The sequence below is a fragment of the Hydra vulgaris genome, chromosome 07 (assembly GCF_038396675.1).
Source record: "Hydra vulgaris chromosome 07, alternate assembly HydraT2T_AEP".
NCBI classification, from domain to species: Eukaryota; Metazoa; Cnidaria; class Hydrozoa; order Anthoathecata; family Hydridae; genus Hydra; species Hydra vulgaris.
The window spans coordinates 9,608,318-9,630,730 of record NC_088926.1 but is presented as its reverse complement, the minus strand read 5'-3'; the positions used below and the strand labels follow the sequence as shown (position 1 = coordinate 9,630,730).

The 22,413-nt window shown below is 30.4% G+C and overlaps 1 protein-coding gene across 1 annotated transcript; it reads right to left on the bottom strand.

Annotated features, from left to right (window-relative positions):
* Nucleotides 1-15,806: 15,806 nt before the first annotated feature.
* On the bottom strand, nt 15,807-16,839 carry LOC136082837 (uncharacterized). The gene is made up of 2 exons (XM_065802237.1): nt 16,718-16,839; nt 15,807-16,502 (listed from the first exon to the last, which is right to left on the bottom strand). Exons 1-2 carry the CDS (start codon nt 16,764-16,766, stop codon nt 16,099-16,101), a joined length of 453 nt encoding a protein of 150 aa, XP_065658309.1. The 5' UTR covers nt 16,767-16,839; the 3' UTR covers nt 15,807-16,098.
* Between the last annotated feature and the right edge of the window lie 5,574 nt (nt 16,840-22,413).

Below are 22,413 nucleotides of genomic sequence, written 5' to 3'. Positions count from 1 at the left end.
TACTGGGGGTTTTGACTTCTTTGCCAACTCAGTTGCCAAGCGTTTATTTATTCTTTCAACCTTTGCTCACTCTTGGTCTTTCATTTTCTCTTTCACTCCCGCCAGAATAGATAAAACTTGATCTCACGTCACAACAGATGGTGATTGAAGCTCTTGCGCAACAGTGCGAACTTTAGCTAACAGTTTATAATTGTACGATAAAAAAAATGTTTCTATGACCATAAATATCACTAAGTTCAAAATAACATAAGATCAATATTAAAATAAAATTAAAAAATGCCCATGACTAACCTAGAGCTTTTTTGGCGAAGGAAACCGTCTATGTTTGATCATGTTAGAAATAATACTAGACCTCTCTTGTTTGAAAGGAGATATCATTTTGGTTGTTGAATTATCAGAAGAAGAATAATGGTGATTAATTCCACTAGTAGAGGGTTGGCTCTTGGGAGAACTTGGATTTGTAGATGTGCTTGTTTGTGTCTCCAATCGCTTATTGCGTTCAAACGCAAAATTTACCAGTTTCTTCGTTTGCTTGTTTTAAACACGTCAAATCTGAGACAATCCATTACAAAATCTGAGACAACACAATACAAAGCTTTTTAAAATTCTGCATAAATATTTAAAAAAATAGTTTTAGCAGGGGCTTTAGATGTTACAATGTGTTAAACCAATTAATTAAAGAGCATATAATAAATGTTTACAAAAATTATATATCACTTACAGGGGTATTTAATGATGAAATTTAGGTTTTTAAAATGATTTGCAATGCCTGGGACACAAGTAAGATACAAGAAGTATCTTACTTGTCAATATTATATTTGAATGTAAGTCTGAGTACTTACATTCAGATATAATATTGGTTCTACTTGGGTTAAAACTTCAACAAAGCCATTGACATCCTCAATAAGGCGTTCATCCCCAGCATGTTACTCTTGTAAGGTTAACTTTGTGTAATCAATAACATCAGTTTAAAATGGCTGTAATCCACATTTCTTAAAAGCACTTTTAATCTTCACCCCAGTGATTGATTTTGAATACATTGAATGAAAAAGACTAGCGAACGTTTCTTTTATAACATAGGAGTTACATTTTGTTTTATGACCCTCTGCAACCTTTAACCATGCTTCATATTTAAGTACTTTATGATAGCCTTTATCTTGTTACAAATTCTATCAAATATATATATTGTAAAACCGTTTGACCTGATATCTACTAAATTACAATCCTCAATAGTTATTATTATAAATTGTATAAACACATTGACAATTAATAATCATATTAACACGTTAACAATAATTATTGATTAAAAACCAATTACCCTAAATCACTTGTCGTCATGGAACACTCTAGTATTTACCTTAATAGATTCACAGTACACGAAAAAAAGGTGGAAAAATAAATTTCTGGGTAGAAAACCTAATAACTGTTTCTATAAGCTAAAAACTTACGTCATATTTAATGATATAACTGGAAAAAGTATTTAAGTTAAAATATAATTATTCATATATGTTCTGAAAAAGACAAAAAGGTAAGGTATAAATAGTTAAAACTATAAATTATCAAAAGTAGCGACTAATAAAAAGTGGGTTTTGCGAAGACTGGAAAATATTTAACTACTTATTACACAGTTCTTTTTAAATAAAACTAAACCATTCGCATACTGACAAGTGTGCAATTGTTATATTTTACAATAAAGAAAAAAAATTTTAAACTTTTTTCGGTGGTGATTACTAGCTAGGGGGTTATTTTTTTTCTAGCGTTTCCCACCACCAATCCACGCCAACCCTTCAAATTCATCCACTAATTCTTTGTTCATAATATATTTCTGCATCCGAATAACAGTGTGAGAAAAAAATATGCAAAAAAGTTATAAATAATATGATTTTTGAGTGATTATCCTAAAGCTTATCCAAAATTTGTCGTTAAGCATTAAATATTTTTGGGCAAAGTTTTTTTGCAATAGGATCCTATTTTTTAGATACGATTTTGACATTTTCCAGCAATTAGTTTTAGCTCTGCATATTTTTAGTGACCAAGTGGCAAAGACTGGATCGCATGGCGAACATCGGGTATTTTTAATATTAATTTTAAAACCTCTCTTTTTATTGCGTAATTTATTCAAATCAACCATTATCTTTCAAATGAGCTATTGCAGCATTATTTTGCACGTAAGTTATGTCGATTAAATGATTTCAAATGACAGCGTATTTGAAGTACTTTTTTCAGTTAAAATTTCACTTCTCTACTTGAATTCTTTTGTGGTCAAAGGTGGTCCAATATTTTAAGACTTAAAATACATTGTTCAATATATATGTTAATAATAAATATTTGGTTTATAATCCGCAAATGTCCGCATGAATGTTGCAGTAATGGTTTTTACAAGATGATTTATTCGATTTTATGTAACGAAAAATTATATGTATTTTATTCTAAAAGATTTGTAATATTCGATTTCAGTGAGACTAGATTAGTGTTAACAAACTTAATTAATATCAATACATCTTAAATCACCTATTATAAAATTTTTTAAATGTAATTCATATTTTTGTATAGTTAAAACATAAAAAAAAGTTGATATTTGTTCATATTTAATACAAGAACACTTGAAGTTAGCTAAACCTTATATTTTAGATTTCGTTGTAAATGGCATAAACTTAACTGAAACAATAACTTGTCTAATTTCATAAAGCATCTTTGACATAAGGTGGTATATATGCAAGAGCTTTAAAATTCGTTTTAAAGAAAATAACAATCAATCGTTAAAAATGAATCAATATTGGTTCAAATTGTAATTGATAATAAAAATGTTCTTCTGACTCCTTCTTTTTTTTTACTCTTTTTTTTTAGTTGCCCCAAAAAGTCCTAACCCAGATCGTACAAGTTTAATGGGCCATTATTGGGCAAATATTGGCTACAATATTGGGCCAATATTGGCCCCAAACATTGGGGAGCGCAAATTGGGCCTTTATTGGGCAAATATCGGCAGATAAATGGATAAATCATGACTCCAATATTGGACCAATATAGGTTTAAAATGGCTAATCACGGCCCAATAAATGTCCAACACTGGCCAAACCATGGCATAATATTGGAGAACGGAAAATTATTGATTATTCATAATCTGGATGCCATGCAGAAATATCTTATTTTAAATATGAAAATATCTTGTTTTATAATTACATATATATTTATATATGACATAAAAGTCATAATTATGACTTTTATGGTTTTTGTTATTTATATCAAACAAATTGATATTCTATTTTTTTTTAAAAGGATTTTTATGAAAGTTTTATGAAAAGATCGCTATATATAGTCACTAAATATATCACTATATTGATATATTTTTTAAATAGATTATGAACAGATTTTTATGAAAAAATCGCTTTAGTGATTAGAACACATTCTCACTATTATTCTTCAACTACATGTTTATAAACTCATTACAAATTGGAAATATAAATATTAATTTTTATTGATCTATTCTCAACAGCTTCTAATTGAAAAATAAACAATATAAACATGAAGATAAACACCTTAATAAAAACAATTATTGCATTTTGTATAACTATTTATTATAAAAAAGAAAATTAAATGTCTTCTCCAGGAATTTCTAAACTTCTACGTCTCTCCTCGCGAATTTTTTTGAGGCCATCCCTGTCAATTGTACCTGACAGCCATTTTGACAGGATCTTTTCCAGTTGACTAATCGTCGCTGTGGGATAATTTTTTTTTAACTGAATCTGCATAAAAAATACCAAGAATCAATGGAGGTGAACAGAAAATGAAAAAAACAAAAACATCTAAATAAAACTCCGATCAACCACCTTTAGAAGTTAGAGCTTTTGTTTTTGAAAACTTTGACAAATGGCAACAAATTAAGAAATCTTCATAAATTTTATTAAATGACAACTTAATATACATTCTGAAAGCTATTGTTTGTCTAAATAATTAAGTAAAATATAGCTAACTATAAAAATATACCACAAGAAAAAAATAATAAACCAATACATATATATATATATATATATATATATATATATATATATATATATATATATATATATATATATATATATATATATATATATATATATATATATATATATATATGTAATAACAATTTTTGGAATTGCAAAAATTTTTCATAGATAAGCCATTTGCCCGAAAGTATTTCGGGCAAATGGCTTATCTATGAAATTTCTAGACTTACTATATATCATATCTTTCACCCCAACATGGGCACCAAACTCTAGCTTTCCTTTTCTTCCTGTAAAGTTGTATAACATCGACAGTTGCGCTGTCAAAATTCTTTTCAATAGTTTTCTCATAGAGTCTTCCAGGCTACTCCCACCAATGTGAGCCAAATAGTTTATCTAAGAAATAAAACATATACGCTATGATCATCTGCAAATGGAATGGAAAACCTGCCACCAAATACAATTAAGTAAAAGTTAAAAAAATTTTAATTATTCATTTCAACTGAAATGCATAATTGGAATTTTTTGAACTTTTTATAAGTAAAAGGGAATCCCTAGGGCTTCCCTTTTTATTTACTAAGTTTCTGATAAATGGACTTTTACTCTTGGAATATTTAGCTTAATGATAAAAAGTTCCGTCTGAAAAAGCATACAACATCTATATTACAATAAATATTAGGGTTCGTTCGCAAATTACGTCACACATATAGGGGATAGGTAGGTCATGGATTTTGTATCACTTTAGGACAGTGAGAGGAGGGGGGAGCAGGCAGGCATATGAATTGAATATTTAACAATTTTATTGTCAACTTATTGTGAAACATTAGCCGCACAAATGGACAGGCAAATTTTTCAATTAAAAACAATAACTGTGTACTTATATGTTATTCTATAAACGCTTGTTAGCAAGAAAATATATAATTATTGTTTCTTAAAATATATGACATTATATAAAAAAAGATGAAACAATTTAGTAAAATGTAGATATAAAATATCGCAAATTAATTAAACATAGCAGACTTTTTTTGATCTTTGCTCAGAATCTTCCATAAGAATTCGGTTAAATTCCAGAAGACCATTTATTTCTTGGAGTGGAAAGGTCAGAGCTTCTGGAAGATTTGCAGTCATTGTTTGTCTAATGGGAGCTTGTTTCTGTGCCTGCTCTTTAATTTCAGCTTTCAGCTCCTCCAGTTGCTTGAACACACTTTGGGAAAATGGTCGAGCAGCATTAGCCACAGCATGCTTTACTATATCAAGAACTAAAGACAAAACAAATATAATTATGTTAAATGCTAATGGTGTGTATTTTAAAACATAGAACCAAAAGAGATAATATGGTGGGCTTTGAATTATTTAAGAGTTGAAGAATGGCTGGTGACAGTTATCATGGCTATGTTAGTTCAACATCAATAAAAACAAAAGATGGGGAGAGTGATAGTTTTGAAGTAAAGGTTGGTGTGCATCAGGGTTCAGTAATCAGTCCCTTGGTTTTTATTATTACCTTGCAAGCTCTCTCTAAAGAGTTCAGAGTTGGTTTACCGTGGGAGCTATTCTATGCAGATGATTTGTGCCTGATAGCAGTGACAGATTAGAAAAACTAATACAAAGAGTTATTGGAAAGATGGAATGGAAGCAAAACGGTTGAGGATAAAGATGAATAAGACAAAAGTTATGCATTGTAAAGTCAAGAATGAGCATGCAGAAAATACTAAAAAGTGGCAATGTAGAGTGTAGGAAGGGAGTTTTAGCAAACTCTAGGTTATTAGGTACAATAGGTTCATAAGAGATGTAGTGGTATACAAGGTTCACTTAAGATTGTTGGTTTTGAGTGTAGAAAATGTACTCTTGGTGAAAACAAAGAAGAAGTCAAAAAATAAGTTAAACGGGTAGTGGAGTAAAGATAGACTGAAGGCATTTTTTCAGACATTTTTGAGGCATGATTATTAAATTTATTGATTAATATATTGCTCATCTAAGTTTTCAGTTAAAAAATATATATTAGATATAAAAAAAAACTGTTCAAAGTCACTCATAATTTGTGTTTACGCCAATCACTGCAGAGTATTACTATTGTAAAGCAAAAATAATCCAAATCCTTAAAAATCTAGCCTTATACGATCAACCTCCAGTCACGATGTCAAGGCCTGTATTTCTAGAACGCCATGGTACAGAGTGTTTTTATGTATGAAAAGTGAAACATGGGCAACGAAGATTGCTGATATTCAGTGCTTGGAAAGGACAGAAAAGAAGATTACCAGATGGATGTGTGGTGTGACTGTAAAAGACAAGAAAAGAAGTGAAGATCTTAAACGTAGATTAGGAATAATGATTGTATCTGATTGGGTTAGTCAGGGAAGATTGAGATGGTTTTATAAAAGTTAAACTTACGAGTTGTGAACAGAACGTTCTGATGGTTGATCAAACACTTGAGGAGATAAAGTGACATTTAGACGTGGAAATGGTGTTAGAGGAAGTGATTTATGCATCACAGTTTTTGATGGCTGTAGTTCTTCTTCTGAACTTGAGCTGGAACACTGACGACTCCTCTTCAACAATTTTCTGGATTGTATTTCAGATCCAAATTCAGGATCCCTGGAAAAGCAGAAACAAAATAATTATTTCAGATGTGTAAATAATACACTGAAAAAAATTACTCTTAGTTGTTAAAACCAATTAAAAGTAATTTCAAAATTTACAAAATAACCTTATATATATTACCTATAGCATATATACTTAATATTTATATTACGTTTTTTAAATAAATAAATTGTCTTTAAATAGCTGAGTGAAGTAAAACAAAACAAGAATATCACAATTGCACACTACAAGTAATTGTTTATTAGAGCAACAATATATCATAGCAACAATATATCATACCATTGCTGTTTAGGCATTCTTTTCCTCTTTTCTGGCTCATTTACTTATTCAGAACAACTTGAAGAAATTTCAGTGTTATCCAAGGACTTAACTTCCGCCCTTTTCATCTTTTCATAATCCGTGACAAGTAAATTTTAGAATTAATTTTTTTTAATCATGGTAAAAAAGAGGTAAAAAAGAATGCTACCGAATGTGTTTTCTTTTTTGGCATATCCATTAACAAATGTAAGAATAATTGGCACTTTATAATTATAGAATTATTACCAATTTACTTACCTCCACTTTTCAATATACGCAAATATAGATAGATAGGCCAGTATTTATGATTTAATAATGGTGCTTTTCCTATTTTTGCCAATTGTGAAGCACCTTTTCCCTGAGGCCAATAACAGCTAGCGGTTTCCTGCAATAACCAACATTGTGGAACTACTGCCACTCCCTCCTGAAATTCTAGTAGATGAAACATGGTATGCTGTAAGAAAAAACGTAAAGAGGTATATATAACCAAAAAAATGCTAAAACTCAATATATTCTTGCTCACTGGTACAAGCTTTGCTGTTAAAAAAGCATATTCGGATCCAAAATCCGGATCAAAATACCCAAGTACCAGTACATCTTTTGGGATCACATATAAAGTTAACAAAATTGCTAAATGCAAATCCACTTTCCGGTAAAGTTTACTTTTTAGCTCGGTTTCTATTAGAATTATTTTACTGGCTTATGCTAAAAAATTTTTATAAACTAACAGTATAATCAAAACACAGAAAAATTAAAAAATCTGCCTTTTAATTCAAATTCATTATTTGATATGGTATAAAAAGCATTTACATAGCATCTTAACGTTGGACATCTAAAAAAACACCAAAACATAAAAATAGGACCTGTATGAGATATAGTGAAATATTTTCCAAAAAATTGGCTGGATAATTGAAAAAGGGCTCAATAGTTAAAAAAAGTTCATAAACAATACAATGTTTTTCATCACAATCCAACTTTAAAATATTTCGAATCAAACAAAACTCATTATTTAATTTTACGCAATTGTTTCCTTCTGAGGTAGAGTAAAAGAAACCATTTATGAAAATTTCTTTAAGTTATAAGTAATTAGAATGTTCTCTAAATATAACAGGGCTTGGTCATATAGCTTTCTGGGAATACCTTCTTCCATAGATTTTTTTGAATTTCTTATTAATGATCCGTTTTTTTCTGATATACGTTTAATAACCTGTTAAAGAGGTAATTGTGGTTTGCGTATCAAATGCTTTAAATGTCCCAGGAAGTTTTCCAATGGAAATGCAGAGTAGTTATCAAGTAATCCAAATTTTTTTACATCTTCTGCTATATATATCAAGCCATGTACATTGTTGCTAATAAATCCTCTACCATAAATTTTCATAGCATTTTCAACAAAAGCACATTGGAGAGTTGCTGCATAATCTGCATGACTTGCACGCAGATCTGGACTAGCTAAACAGTAAATCCCTACAAAAAACAAAAGAAAATTTTTATACAAGGTGTTTGACAGATGTCCTTTAAGCGCAACAACAAAGGTCTACATTTTCTGGAAAACTCTTGTGGAATAAAAGCTCTAAATTCAATTAGCCTTTTTGAAATGCCATTAATAGATGCTTGTCCTAATTTTATTCCTTCTCTAACAGGACCTTTTAGTAAAAACATTAAAATCCTCCTCATTACTACGAGGCACACCAATTGCATGTAATCAAGTGGAAACTGTGTCACCATGCCAATAGATAAAGTTTTTTAATGAGTAACTCCTATGTAATGTTCAAAATCAGCCATCTGATTAAAAGCTTGATCAGTCCTAAGTGGAGCATTAGTGCTTGGAAATGTAACCTTGTTGTGCCATTCCCCTTTTTGTGTACACTTATCACTTATCAGATATTATGGATATCTAGTATGACCTTTGATTTGTTTCACATATGCTCTTGCAGGGGCGTCACAAATAAAACAGGATATATTTATATTAGCAGAGTAATTTTTACTATCTGCGTAAAAATTTACAGGGCTTTTTTCTATTTCAAGCATTTCGTCAATAAAATCTTTTAAATATTCATCTATGTGTACTGGTTTACTCATGCCACAAAACAAGCCTATCAAAAAGGATCACTGTTAAATGAATTTTTTACCTTAGCTAGCATTGGTCAAAATTGCTGTGTAGTGGACTCGTGCAAAGGTAATCCATCAAAATTAATTTGCAGAGAAATCACAGGAACTTCTGAAGAAGCATTTTTGAAGAAATGTATTAAATTGCTTAGGCGCTGCAATGAGTTTACAATACCAAAGTGAAAATAAGAACCACCTTCAACTGCTCTGACATTGCTTGCAATGGTGTCTTCAGTAGAGTTCTTGGATTTTTTGGAAGTGATGGGTGAGATATTCTCAGTATAGACAAAATAGAAGAAATGGCAACCATAGAAATAGAAAAAGATGCTACCCACATTCCCAATTCAAATGCTAAATATTTTTCATTATTTTTAATTTCATCTGTATCTTCAGTTTCACTTTCAACAGAATCATTATCTGATAATGATTCGGAACACAATCTTCAATTTCATCCTGCTGCATATGCCTTTCCCATTCATATCCATCATTGATTTCGTTATCATTCGATAAAGTTTGAACATGTCCAGGTGCAATTTCATAACTTTCTTCAACTATTACATAAAAACTATTGTTTAATTCAGATTCCTTATCATAATCTAACACGCTTTGATTTGTAGAAGATTTTAAATTAACACAATTACTTTTTTCCCCATGCCCAGTGTCTGTATTCCCATTGTCATTGAAAACAGATATCTCAAAATATTGGTTGAAAGGTTTAGTATTACAGCTAACATATTCTTTATCAATAGCAGTCATAATTTTATTTACTGACTTCAAAATTTTTCTTCTCTTTGATCAGTATGAAGGCACAGTATCCATACTAGTAATATAGATCAATACAAATTTATATATTCTGATCATATTATGGCAACTGAATAGGCAGTTCTAGCAAATTAAAACAATAATGGTCAATATATTAATATAAAAACAATAGGGAAGTGCCAAAGGTATGATTATAAAATCAAAATATACATCTAGATCTATATCTTTTACAGTTTATACAGATCTGTATTTAGATTTTATTATAAACTTATGAAAGAGATATACATTTTTTTTTTAAACATCTTCGCTTCAAACAAGGCTGCAAGCAGTCACTAATTAAAGTTGGAAGTTACTCAAAAAGAAAAGATGAAGATTGTAGAGCAAGATAACGATTGACAGACGACTTAAAAGATTGCAAATTATATGTGTCAGGAAAGCAAGATGAAGGAAGCGAATTCCAAAAAACTGATGTTTGAGGAAAAAAACTAGACGAATAAGCGTTTTTGGAGCACTTAGGAACAGTCACAGAAAAAGGATGACACTTAATTGAATGACGAGTAACACGAGAATGAATTATAGTAGATGGCACAAGAGAAGCTAGCTGTTTAGAGCAGTGCCCATTATAGTATTTGTAGAAAAGAGAAAGAGAAGCAACATTACGACGATGTGATAATGGTTGGAGGTTGGCTGCAAGAGCAGATCCAACTATGTTTACAACGCGTTTTTGCACCTTGTCTAAAAGAGAAAGGGCATCATTAGAGGATCCGCCCCAGACATGGCAACAATATTCCTTACAAGGCTGGATTTGAGATTTATAGAGATAGAGAATAGAATCCGAAGTAAGAAAGTGACGAGCTCGATAAAGAGATGCAACCTTAGCAGATGCTAATTTTGCTACTGATTTGATATATGGTTTCCAAGAAAGATTGGAAGTAGGAATTAATCCTAGAAGATGAAGAGTAGGTGACTCATCGAGTACATCACCGTTCATAAATATAGGAAGATCTAAATTATTGCGATAACGATTGGCTGAAAAAAATTGAGTTTTATCTAAATTAAAGTTCACCAGCCATTGTGAGCCCCATGCTGTAGCAGAAGTAAGATCCTTTTCAAGCTCAAATACCCCCTCCAAGCAATCAGAGGGTGTTGGTTTTTTATTACGACAAGAATAAATGGTAGTGTCATCAGCAAACAATGCCACCTTAGATGAGAGAATATCTGGAAGATCGTTAATGTAGATTAAAAAGAGTATAGGGCCAAGGATAGAACCTTGAGGAACCCCTGAAGTTACAGAATAAGAAGAAGTGTGTTGATTGGAAAGAAAGGATTCAATGTTCTTAAGGATGTTGCCGGATACACCATAAGAAGAAAGCTTATGGAGAAGACCAGCATGCCAAACTTTATCAAAAGCTTTTGAAATGTCGAGAGCGATGGCCTTAACCTCTCCACCTTTATCTAATGCACGATAAAATCTGTCAGTTATTACTGTTAACAAATCATCTGTAGAACGAGAAGATCGAAATCCATATTGATGGTCAGAAAGTAAGTTATTAGATTAAAGATGAGAAATTAAGTGTTTGTTAATTAAAGATTCAAAAACCTTGCTTATGATAGGAAGAAGACTTATGGGACGGTAGTTAGACGAATCCGATCTCTCTCAAGAATTTTTGAAGACAGGGATAACAGATGCCGCTTTCCAGCAGGCTGGAAAGCAAGACTTGAATAAGCACTTGTTGAATAGTTTTGAGAGTATAGACGACAGCTTTGGAGAACACTTCTGCAAGACAATAACAGGTATGTTGTCCGGGCCACAAGCTGTAGAAGAGTCTAGGCAGGAAATCACTTTAGATACAGATGCTGGAGTGATATGAATGTCAAGCAATGGATCAACCTGTTTGTTGGCAATATCAGGTAGAAAGCAACTAGTGGAATCAAGAGATGATATTAATGAAAAGCTTTTAGCAAATAATTCAGCTTTGTCTTTAGGTGAGGTGAAAAAGTCTGAACCATACAAGAGAGGTGGAATTATAGATTTGCCCTTGTTATTGATATTATTAAAGATTCTCCAGAAATCACGAGAGCCTAATTTTTGAGATGAGATACGAGATTTCATGACCTGAGAATAGCGGGTTTTGGTGTTAGACAAAACCTTTTTACAATTGTTTCTATCAGTAATAAACAGACGCCTGTTTTCTGGAGAATTGTTTTGCTGATAAATATGGAAGTAACGGTTTCGATTGGCAATCGCAGCAGCACAGTGTGAAGAAGACCATGGAGGAGAGTGAGGCTTGACCTGGAATTGTCCAGAGGGAATAAAATATTCTATGCCAGCCTAAATCCACGAAGTTATGTTAGAAGCACATTTGTCGACAGAAAGACGAAAGATTTCTACGCAAGGGCCGTCACAAAGAAAATCACGGAAAGAATCGCAGTCAGCTTTACTGTAGTTGTAAGAGGTTCGATAATCGGGGGATTCAGGTGATGAAGAAGAATGAGATATTAGTTTTAGAGAGATCAAACTGTGATCAGAAGCACCTAAGGGTGAATGTGGAGAAACTGAACACTGACTAGGATCAGAAACAAGACATACGTCGAGTAGTGAAGTTAAATGATTCGGGTTGTCTGGAAAGCGAGTTGGAAAGTTGACTATTTGAGTTAGGGATTGAGAAAGGCAAAAGTTGTGGGCTTTAATGCCTGCCGAATCACTGACACTAGAGCCAAGCCATTCAGAGTGGTATACATTAAAAAAATAAAAAAAAACACTAAGAGGGTTCCCACCGGAAAAAATATTTGAAACGCCAAGCCATTCAGAGTGGTATACATAAAAAAAATAAAAAAAACACTAAGAGGGTTCCCACCGAAAAAAATATTTGAAACGCCAAGCCATTCAGAGTGGTATACATTAAAAAAATAAAAAAAAACACTAAGAGGGTTCCCACCGAAAAAAATATTTGAAACGCCAAGCCATTCAGAGTGGTATACATAAAAAAAATAAAAAAAACACTAAGAGGGTTCCCACCGAAAAAAATATTTGAAACGCCAAGCCATTTAGAGTGGTATACATTAAAAAAATAAAAAAAACACTAAGAGGGTTCCCACCGAAAAAAATATTTGAAACTCCAAGACTTTCCAGGACTATTTTTCTATTTTTCCAGGACGTTTGATTCAATATTTCCAGGACTTTTCGAGGATTTAAAAAAAAAAAGTTGTAAATTCCAGGACTTTCTAGGGTTTTTTTTTCGATAGCTCAAAATAACACAAAATATTAGCAATGATACATATGATGACTATATACACATATAATATACATTTAAAAAAACTTCTTTTTATGTATATTATATGTATATAATTATAAATATAATTATATTTATATGCATATATGTATATGTATATTATATGTATATAAATATTTATGTTTTTTACCTAAAAAAAACAATAAATTCAGAAATATTATGCCATTTTAAAGGACTTTTCCAGGATTTTACAGAATAGTTAGAAAAATCCAGGACTTTCCAGGACTTTCTAGGACTACATTCAAATTCCAGAACTTTCTAGGACTCGCGGGAACCCTGAATAAACAGATTAGAGCTCTAGTTTATTGTTTTTTTTTTTAATTTAGATCTGTTTATTTATATCATTAGAGTCTATGGGACTAAATAAACAGATCTTAAGTCAAAACGAAACTCTAAAGTGAATTTTAAATAACGTGAATATACGAGCTGTGCTTTATAATTAAATACTAAATTAAATCTACTTACTTTAGAAGATGAAAAAAAAAATTTAGCTAGAAATCGATGTCGATGTAGTTACTAATTATCATTTTCGGTTATTTGGCATTTAAATCGCGCATGCGCGAATATATTGGCCAATATTGGCGAATAAATTGGCCAATATTGGCCAATATATTGGCCCGTCTATGAAAAGATCGGCCCAATCACTTCCCAATGTAGTCTGCATATATACATGCTCCGATATCGGCTGCGCGAGCAAGCAAGCAAACGCCAAGACTCCGCAAACCTTGCGAAGGGATGGCTTTTGATGGCCGATTATAGCCGTTGGAAAAATTTATTAGGCCTAAATGGGCGACCATTTAGTGTTGTCTGGGAACGGTCTTGTCACAGAGCACCGCGGAAGTGCATTTAACCAGGAAGTTCAGATATATGTCCAGAGCTCGTTTCGAACATGGATCTCCTGCTTATAAAGCAAGCGCTCTAACCACTGCACCGCGGCCGCATAAATGATTGAGATTACTCTGCTCTTATCCGACTTTATTATCAGGCAGACCCCAGATGAATTTTGATACTTTAACTTGTAAAACATTTAGGTGTTGTTCTCTTTTGTTCTTAATAGATATTTCATCTTTTATGTTTAATTTAATGTTTGATTCTTTACATTATCGTGGTAAATTGCTTTACATCAACTTTATACCAAATGAATTTGTTGCTAAGTTCAAGAACAACCGAAAAAGAACATAAGTTTTAGTAAGCATTACAGGGTAAAAATAAAATTTTATCTTACCTAAAAAATTATTGTAACATTATTATTAATCGTATTTAAATGAAAGACAGTAACGGATCCAGCATTTTTTGGTGTTTGAGATTTCCAGACGTGGAACAAACTCTAAACATGTGTATGTTCAATCTTATGTCAAATAATGATGCTTTACAAAAAAATGCGATGATGAGATGCTGGAAAGAAAAAACCCCATATATTTCATCTCTACCCCAAACGTAACGAGCAAGTAAGTAAATAAGTTAATAAATTATTTTTTGTTCTATTCTCAACTAGACTTATATTCATCGATAAGTTTTAAGTTTCATACTATTATCTTTCAGCTTTCAAAGTTCTTATCTTATTTATAAATGAATACATCTAAATAGGGAGTTTAGGCAATATTTATAGCGAATGTTAATATTTTTTATATTAATTGCATTTTTCATTTTCATAATAGTTTCAACCACCTCTCACAGTGAGCCATAAAGACCGCCAGGTTCAACTTTTCCCCACCTCTAATTTTTTTTCATATTAAGACAAGTGCTAGTTAGATATGTTATTTTTTTGTATTGGACAAATCTATAGTCGATCAGAAGTAACATAAAAACTTATTTTTTTACCCTATTTACCCCCCTTCAAGTGATAAAGTTATCCCCTTTATGATGATATTACCTCCTTTCAAAAAAAAAAAAGATTTAATTTATCTTTCATTATCCTCCTTAAAAAAATCATTACTTTTTCTTACTAATCTTAAATTGAAGTGATTTAAACTCCTTGTACACTATTATACCAATAGTTAAAAGAAAAAAAACACAATAAATGCAACAAAAATAACTCAACTACTTTTATATTACAATATTTACATTTTATCTAAGCAAAAGGTTGCAACAGCAGATTTCAATCTTTTAGCATAATCTTTATGTTCAACCCTTCGCTTGTATTGAGACCAACTTGGTTTGAAGGCACTATGAACAGCTTCTCCAGTCTGTTCAGCATATGATCCCAAAGAACAACAACTAAACTTTACAAATGGAAGAATATGACAGATAACTATATGGACTTTCCAGGTAACCTTCAGCTCTGTATTCAAATGCATCTTTGCATACTGCTGTAGGTCACAAAATGATACTTTAAACTCTTCAATAACTGAAGAAGCATTGCTGTCTAATTCGTATCCAAAGGTGCACTCTTTAACCTTTTCAAACTTTCTGAGGCAATGAACTATAGGCAATAAATTAGTTTGAGATGCTAACACATCTCTCTCTAAAATATCTACTTTTTCCAGAAATTTATTGGAATTGTTCCCATCAAAGCCTATCTCATGATAACCTCTAAGTAAGATATAATGTTCTTTGAGCCAGTTTTTAAAAAGAGGCCAATGATCTAAAAGTAGTCTACCAAGTAATGTCACAATCCCCATAAGAAGATGTAACTCTGGTGGAGGGACTAAATGATTAACTTCATCTTCAGCATTTTTGTCTAAATAAACGAGTCGAGGACTAATAACATTTTTAAAATCTTTCATCTCTAACCGCTTAGCCCCATTTTCAACAAATAAGTTGTAATAATCAAACGAACCTAACGTTCTTGGAGTACCACTTTCTAGGGAACATTCGCCTTCACACCACAAGCAGGCATATTTACCTGAATGAGAAGACAAACCAAAGATGCTGTTAGCACATTTTAAGTCAAATGCAAGGTGATATGTAACATTATCCAGATTTAATCTACTCAAGATTTTCTGCAAATTTCCATTGTCTTCACAAACATCTTCAACAATAGCAAGAATAAAACACCTTTTAACTCCACTGTCAATGTAAATCTCATTTTTATTAGTTTTATCAAAGACATTTACAATTACTTACAGAAATCCTTGACCTCCATCTATTGATATACGTATCATACTGGAGAGAGGATCCATTCCTCTTTCAATTAAAATACTAAGAATAAATTCAGAAGTGTCATAGATAAATACTACATGTCTTGTTACAATTTCATCATTCCAAATAAATTTCTCTTGTTCTATTTTATATTTAGATTCAATTTCTTCTTGTAATGATGTCATCATACTAATTACATTATTCTCCACAACAGTAAATGATCCCAGATTCTTACGGAGACTTGATATCAGTTTTTTTGTTTTATTTTTTGTCAATTCCAAAACAGAAGTTAATTCCATCACTGTTTGAAATGATATCTGATTAAAAAACTTTCTAGAAGATTTATTGTCTTTAGTTCCAACAGTTAAAGTTAACGGATTTCCACCTTAAAGATAAAGTATAATTAATTATATGTATCTTTAACCTACCCCTACTCTAAATTTACAATGTAAACATTTTGAAAAAATTGTTAGCAACCTATACAATTGCTTACTTACAAAAGCCTCATATCTACTGATTGTTTTATATGTGCATTTAAGTTTTATCTAAACATATAAACCCTTTTTAATTATTTAAAAATGAAAATAAAAGCCTAAACACCTGTAGATATTTTAAAAGACTGGCCTCTCTCAATGCCTTCTCGCTCCATTTTTTTTTTTATTATGCCTGAAGCAACTTGCTCACATGATGTGGAATCAAGAGTTTCTGGCAAATTAATTAAAGTCAAAACAGCCTGACTAGAACAATAGTTGTTATGACATCCTGAAGAATAAAATTTACTCTTAAAATAATATACGCCTAAAGGCTTTTTATTGAAGTTTATAAATGAATATTTGATAACTTTTAATTTAATTATCAAGTAACTTATAAATTTTTAACCTCTTGCAAGGAGAGTAAAGCAGTAGCTGCATATATTTTTTTTCAGAGATTCAACATCTTTTGTATTAACATGAGATGATTGTATAATATCACTAAGCTCAGTACTACGTCTAATTCTTGGTTTGTCAACCTAATTCAAAATAGCATTTAATAAAAAATCTTTATATGTATTAATCATTTAACTTAAATAAGTTTAAAGTCATATACCTGAGAAACTTTACTTATCCAGTTTGAAAGATAAGTGTTTGATCCCTTTTCCAGCAAAAAGATGTTTCTTCTACAACTTGAACAAATTACATCCGGACAGACATTAAACTCTACATTGTACTCAGGCCAAATTAACTCCTTGATTTTATTTGCTACAGATGGTTGTACTTTTACTAAAGATTTTGAATATTTACCTTTTTTTTCCAAACAGACTGCACAAACAGACTGTTTTAAATCAGCCATCTTTACCGTATGTATATTTTTTTACTTGAATCATTTCAAAATTATTAAAGAAAAAGAAGCCGAGAATGGCGAATTGCATTATTTTTAAGACTAAATTTTTAGGTTTTTCTAACTTTCAATACTTAAAATACTAACTCTTCTGATCGAATTTAGATTTATTCTGCACTTGAAAAAGACTTACACTAACTGCATTTACTTTAAAAAAAAAAAAATTAGAGGTGGGGAAAAGTTGAACCTGACGGTCTTTATGGCTCACAGTGCTCTGTAGCTAATTTAGTTCCAAAGACAAACGTGTTTAAATATTTTTAATTCATAGGCTTTTTATGAAATATTTTCTTAAAGTAGGGGAGAGTGGGGTAATGGCGAACGCGGGGTAACTCCGAACATGGTCAAAACAGCATTGTAAAAAAATAAATTCGACAATTTTTTTTTACCTGCTGATAAGGGATCCTATGCTCAGTTCCAGACGTGCAGTAGTGTAATGAAGCTGCGGATGTTGTTTACTATGATTTGATTTTAACTTTTTCTGATAATTTTATGCAACTTTTTTCTTGAGTAACACTCTGTTGGAGCTTTTATGGCAATAAAGCCACTCCTATTTTGTTGTTGTTGTTGCATAATATAATTTTTAGACTTAGTTATTCCAATTAGCATTTTATTCATTATTACACAACAGTGTTTGTGATTGCCCCCCGATGTGTTCGGAATTACCCCACGTAGGTAGGGTAATTCCGAACACCAAGAGTTTTATTTTTGCCTTAAATTTTTATTTTTATAATAAGATTTTTAAAAATTGCTTTTGAGGGTTTGTGACTGAGTAGTTAAACTAATTGATAAGCAATAAATATGATCAATTTTGTATAACTGGTGTCTTTAATTCGCATTCCCGCTTAGGTGTTCGCCAATACCCCACTCTCCCCTATCTCGTTAAATTTTTGGCACCCAAAAAAATTGTGTTCATCTTTTTTTTTTTTCTTGCATAAAAAGTTGCGTAAACTAACTTATAATAAAATTTTATTAGAAATTAAATTGTAAATCCAAATTATTTGAACAATTCATAAGTAGAATTTATTGGAGGGTTAACGCAGACGTACCATGAAATAGTCAATTAACAGTATAATATGTTTGAATATGTTTTAAATTTTTTCGTACAAAATAAATTTTCAAATGTTTTAATCTATAATACGTTAAGCGTAACACAACTTTGATGATAAGTATAAACTTAAATTATTTTTATTAAAATAAAATAATTTTTTTTTAATAAATTATTAATTGAACAACGTGGACCCAAATAAAACAGGCCGAAAACGTCAAAATACGTACAAAATAAACATAAATATAAAATCTATTTTTACACAAACAAAAAAAGATTTAAGTCAACAACTTGTTAATAATTTCAGTATTATTATAAATTCAAAAAGAGATTTAACCGCTTATAGTCTACCGTTTCGACTAGTTTATTGTTTGCAGCACCTACGATAATATTTTATGGATAAATTTATCCTAGACAAAAGATCTACAATAAATTTCTATTTTTTAATGGGGTTAGGGCTTTTAACTTTTTTGAAAATTTTGAAAACAATGAATGAAAAACTCGTTGAATTGTTCTATTTTATTCTATTTGGCTTAATTTGATTGTGCACTCTCGAGTCCATATTTAAAGGGGGGGGGGGGTATTTATTAATTTTTGAGAAACTTTGCCACCCACCCTAAGCTTATTAAGACCCCCTCTCGTTTATTAATTTTTACTTGTTATTAACAAAAAAATGATATCTAAAAACTAAAAAAAAAAATCAGTGAAAATCAGCTTTAAAAATTAAAAAACATATACTAGTTACTGATAAGTAATAAAACTTTCAGTGTAAATTCTAAGCCCCCCCCCCCCCTCGATTTATTAAATCTTGACTAAACTCCCCACCCCCACCCACACTTTTATTACCCTCTCCCTCTCTTGTATCAGAAAAGTAAGAGTACATAGGTTAACAGATATGGAGTTAATATAGATTAACAATCATGGAAATAAACAGTCATAATAACATAGATTAACAGTCATGGAAATACTTATACGGATTATCTTTATCTATCTATTTGTCTTAAATTTTTTAAAGATGTCTTAAATCGTTTTTTCTTCGAAATAAATTATCGCACTATTAATGTACCCAAGTTTGACTATACGTTGCAAATTATTTGAACACAGAAATTTCAATTTTCAAAATTCATTCAAAACTTAGCAGACATCATATCTGTAAATTTATGCAATTTTATACATAATTTGCCTTGGCTATTCCGTTCATTAATTAGTCAAAATTGTCTAACTTACTTAACGAAGTGCACCAACGAGAAGGTAAGCCATAGGACTTTGCACTCCATCAGTGAGCTGTCATGTTGCCTAAGGTTAGCCCTCCATTTCTGAATTTTTTCCTTTACTTGATAGGCAGTTCATGAAAAGTAATAATAAATTAGCCTAAATTTAGCCCTCCATTTCTGAATTCTTTCCTTAACTTGATAGACAGTTCATGTAAAAGTAGTAGTAAATTACCCTAAGGTTAGCCCTCCACATCTGGATTCTTTCCTTTTCTTGATAAGCAGTTCATGTAAAAGTATTTTTGCATAAGCTTTTTTTTAATAATAATGTGCAGTTAAGCTGCAAATAAACAACAACAAATAAACAAAATTGGTACAGATAAACATATCAGATATGATTCATATTATTTATAAAGATAAAAACCACTGAACTCAAGTGCAGTAAAAACACTTTATTGGAACATAACAATAAAATAGATAAGATTAATATATACTATAACATTATTCTAAATTTACATTAAATAAAATTACCTTGCATTCCTAGCTAAAAAGAACAAGATCACCTTTTTCAAAATCAATTAATAAAGGAAATGACCATACTTCATCAGGTTCGTTATCATACTTAACAAGGTATGTAGTTCGTCTCCCGTTTAATTGATCAATTTGAACCACTTGCGAACGTTCCCAAGATACTTACAAAATCTTACAAAATCAGATGGATTGTTTATAACTTTTGATAAGGAGTGTTTTTTTTGTTGCTCTATTAATTTGTTTAGTCTTGCATCTTGAATTTTTTCCATTTAATTCTTTTTTTTTTGTTTTCAACAGCTGCATCACGTATTTTACGAGGCTTTAAATTATTACTTATATAAGTTAAAGATTGTTTGTTTGGTGTTTAATTTGCTTGAATAATAATGATAAGATTTTGATACAATTCCTCTGAAGACAAGTTTATTCTTTTGCTTCCTTCTACCTTTGTTTTACAAAAAAGTTTTTGTCACAACCGACATCTTCGATTATGCGATAAAAATTAAGTTGAGCAAGGAGTACTTTTGATTTCAATGGCTCTTCTATATTAGAAACTGTTTCCTCTGCTTCCTCTAATGATATTCATGCCCTTACATTTAAATTTATCAAATCATTACAAGCTGCAACTTTTTTATGTTGTAGTTTAATTTATTTTCGATTTTTTTCTTCTTGCTTTGCTAGAAAGTGCATAGCTTTATCTTTTTTAAAAGCTTCTTTTCTTTCGAAAGTAAGTTTTAAATAATATATACAATGTTATATATAAAACTTACAGGTTATTTAGATAATAAAAAACTTAATGATAAATATACAGATGATTTAACTAACAACACTTTAAAACTTTTTATCTACTTATCAGTAAATAAATAGTTTTATTTATTTACTGACTACAAATTTTTACCTAAATATAAAATTAGAAACAAATTACATCACTGAAGTAATTTGTTTCTAATTTTATATTTAGTTTATATTTACTGAAGTCTTCAGTAAATGATTTAATAAATCTTGTTTTGAAAGTTAATAATAAATACTTATCAAAAAAGTTCAGCTAGATATATATATATCAAAATCATGCTATATCAATATCAGCATTAATGCACAAAAATGTATGTATAATAATGTTCAATAAAAATAACAGATCTTTTTTTCCATATGGAAGATTGAATGGTAGAGTAACTAAGAAATCCGCAGAAAGTTATGACTTAGTTAAGCGCAGTGCACTTAATAAAAATCCATTCTATAGAAATTCTATAGAATATTTATAGAATTCCTATAAGCTATGTTTTAAAAGTTTATAGAAATTCTATAGAACTGTTTTTCTTCAAAAATCTCCTCAAACCTGTAGAGAACCTTATACTGAAATCCTGTAAAATTTCAAGAAATCAAAACATTTAGAAAACCCTAAAATTTATTTTTATAACAATATAAAAATTGAAAAATTGCATAATTTAAAAAAAGTTTTATTAAAAATTATTCCATTCTTACTTCTGTTAATGGAAACTTGTTTAATGCAATATTTAAAGTGTTTGCACTTTTTTTGTTCATAGCTTTTTGATACAGATGAAATTAAAATAAATAAAGGAAGTATATAAATCGTTCTCAATGTTCTTAAAAGAACCCTAACTATAAAATAAATATATGATCAAATATGAGAATTAAAAAATCACAAAAGTTATATTTCAAATGTATGTAAATGTATATAAAATTCTTAAATTGAAGAAAATTTTTCTGACACAGATTATTATCTCTATTCAAATAAGGTAAAGATGGTGGTCAACATGAGTCTATTGTCATTTTAGTTTGTATAATTATCCTTTCTATATGTTCTTTTCTTTTTGAAAGGTAGCTTGGAGGGAGTTCTTACTACAAATGAAAAATATGTGCTTTTTGTTTCTTACGGGAAATGTTATATTTTTTCTTTAAAATTATTAATTTTTATAGATATATCGGTCATTTTTACTTGATCCTGATGGTTTAAGTATTAATTTTCTTCAAACAACAACTACAGTAATTTAAAAGTTTGCCAAAGTCGGTGTTAAAAACAGCTTATTGAAAGAGTTTGTGACAGAAAAGTTTCTACAAGATATATCAAATAGAGAGAGCTAACATAATTAACATGATAGTTTTTGTGACCCGTT

Excerpts from the sequence above, each read along its gene's own strand:
- LOC136082837 (XM_065802237.1), bottom strand. The coding sequence starts at position 16,766 with ATGGAGCGAGAAGGCATTGAGAGAGGCCAGTCTTTTAAAATATCTACA. Across the intron at positions 16,503-16,717 it reads GTCTTTTAAAATATCTACAG|GTGGAAATCCGTTAACTTTA; the intron begins GTGTTTAGGCTT and ends TTTATCTTTAAG.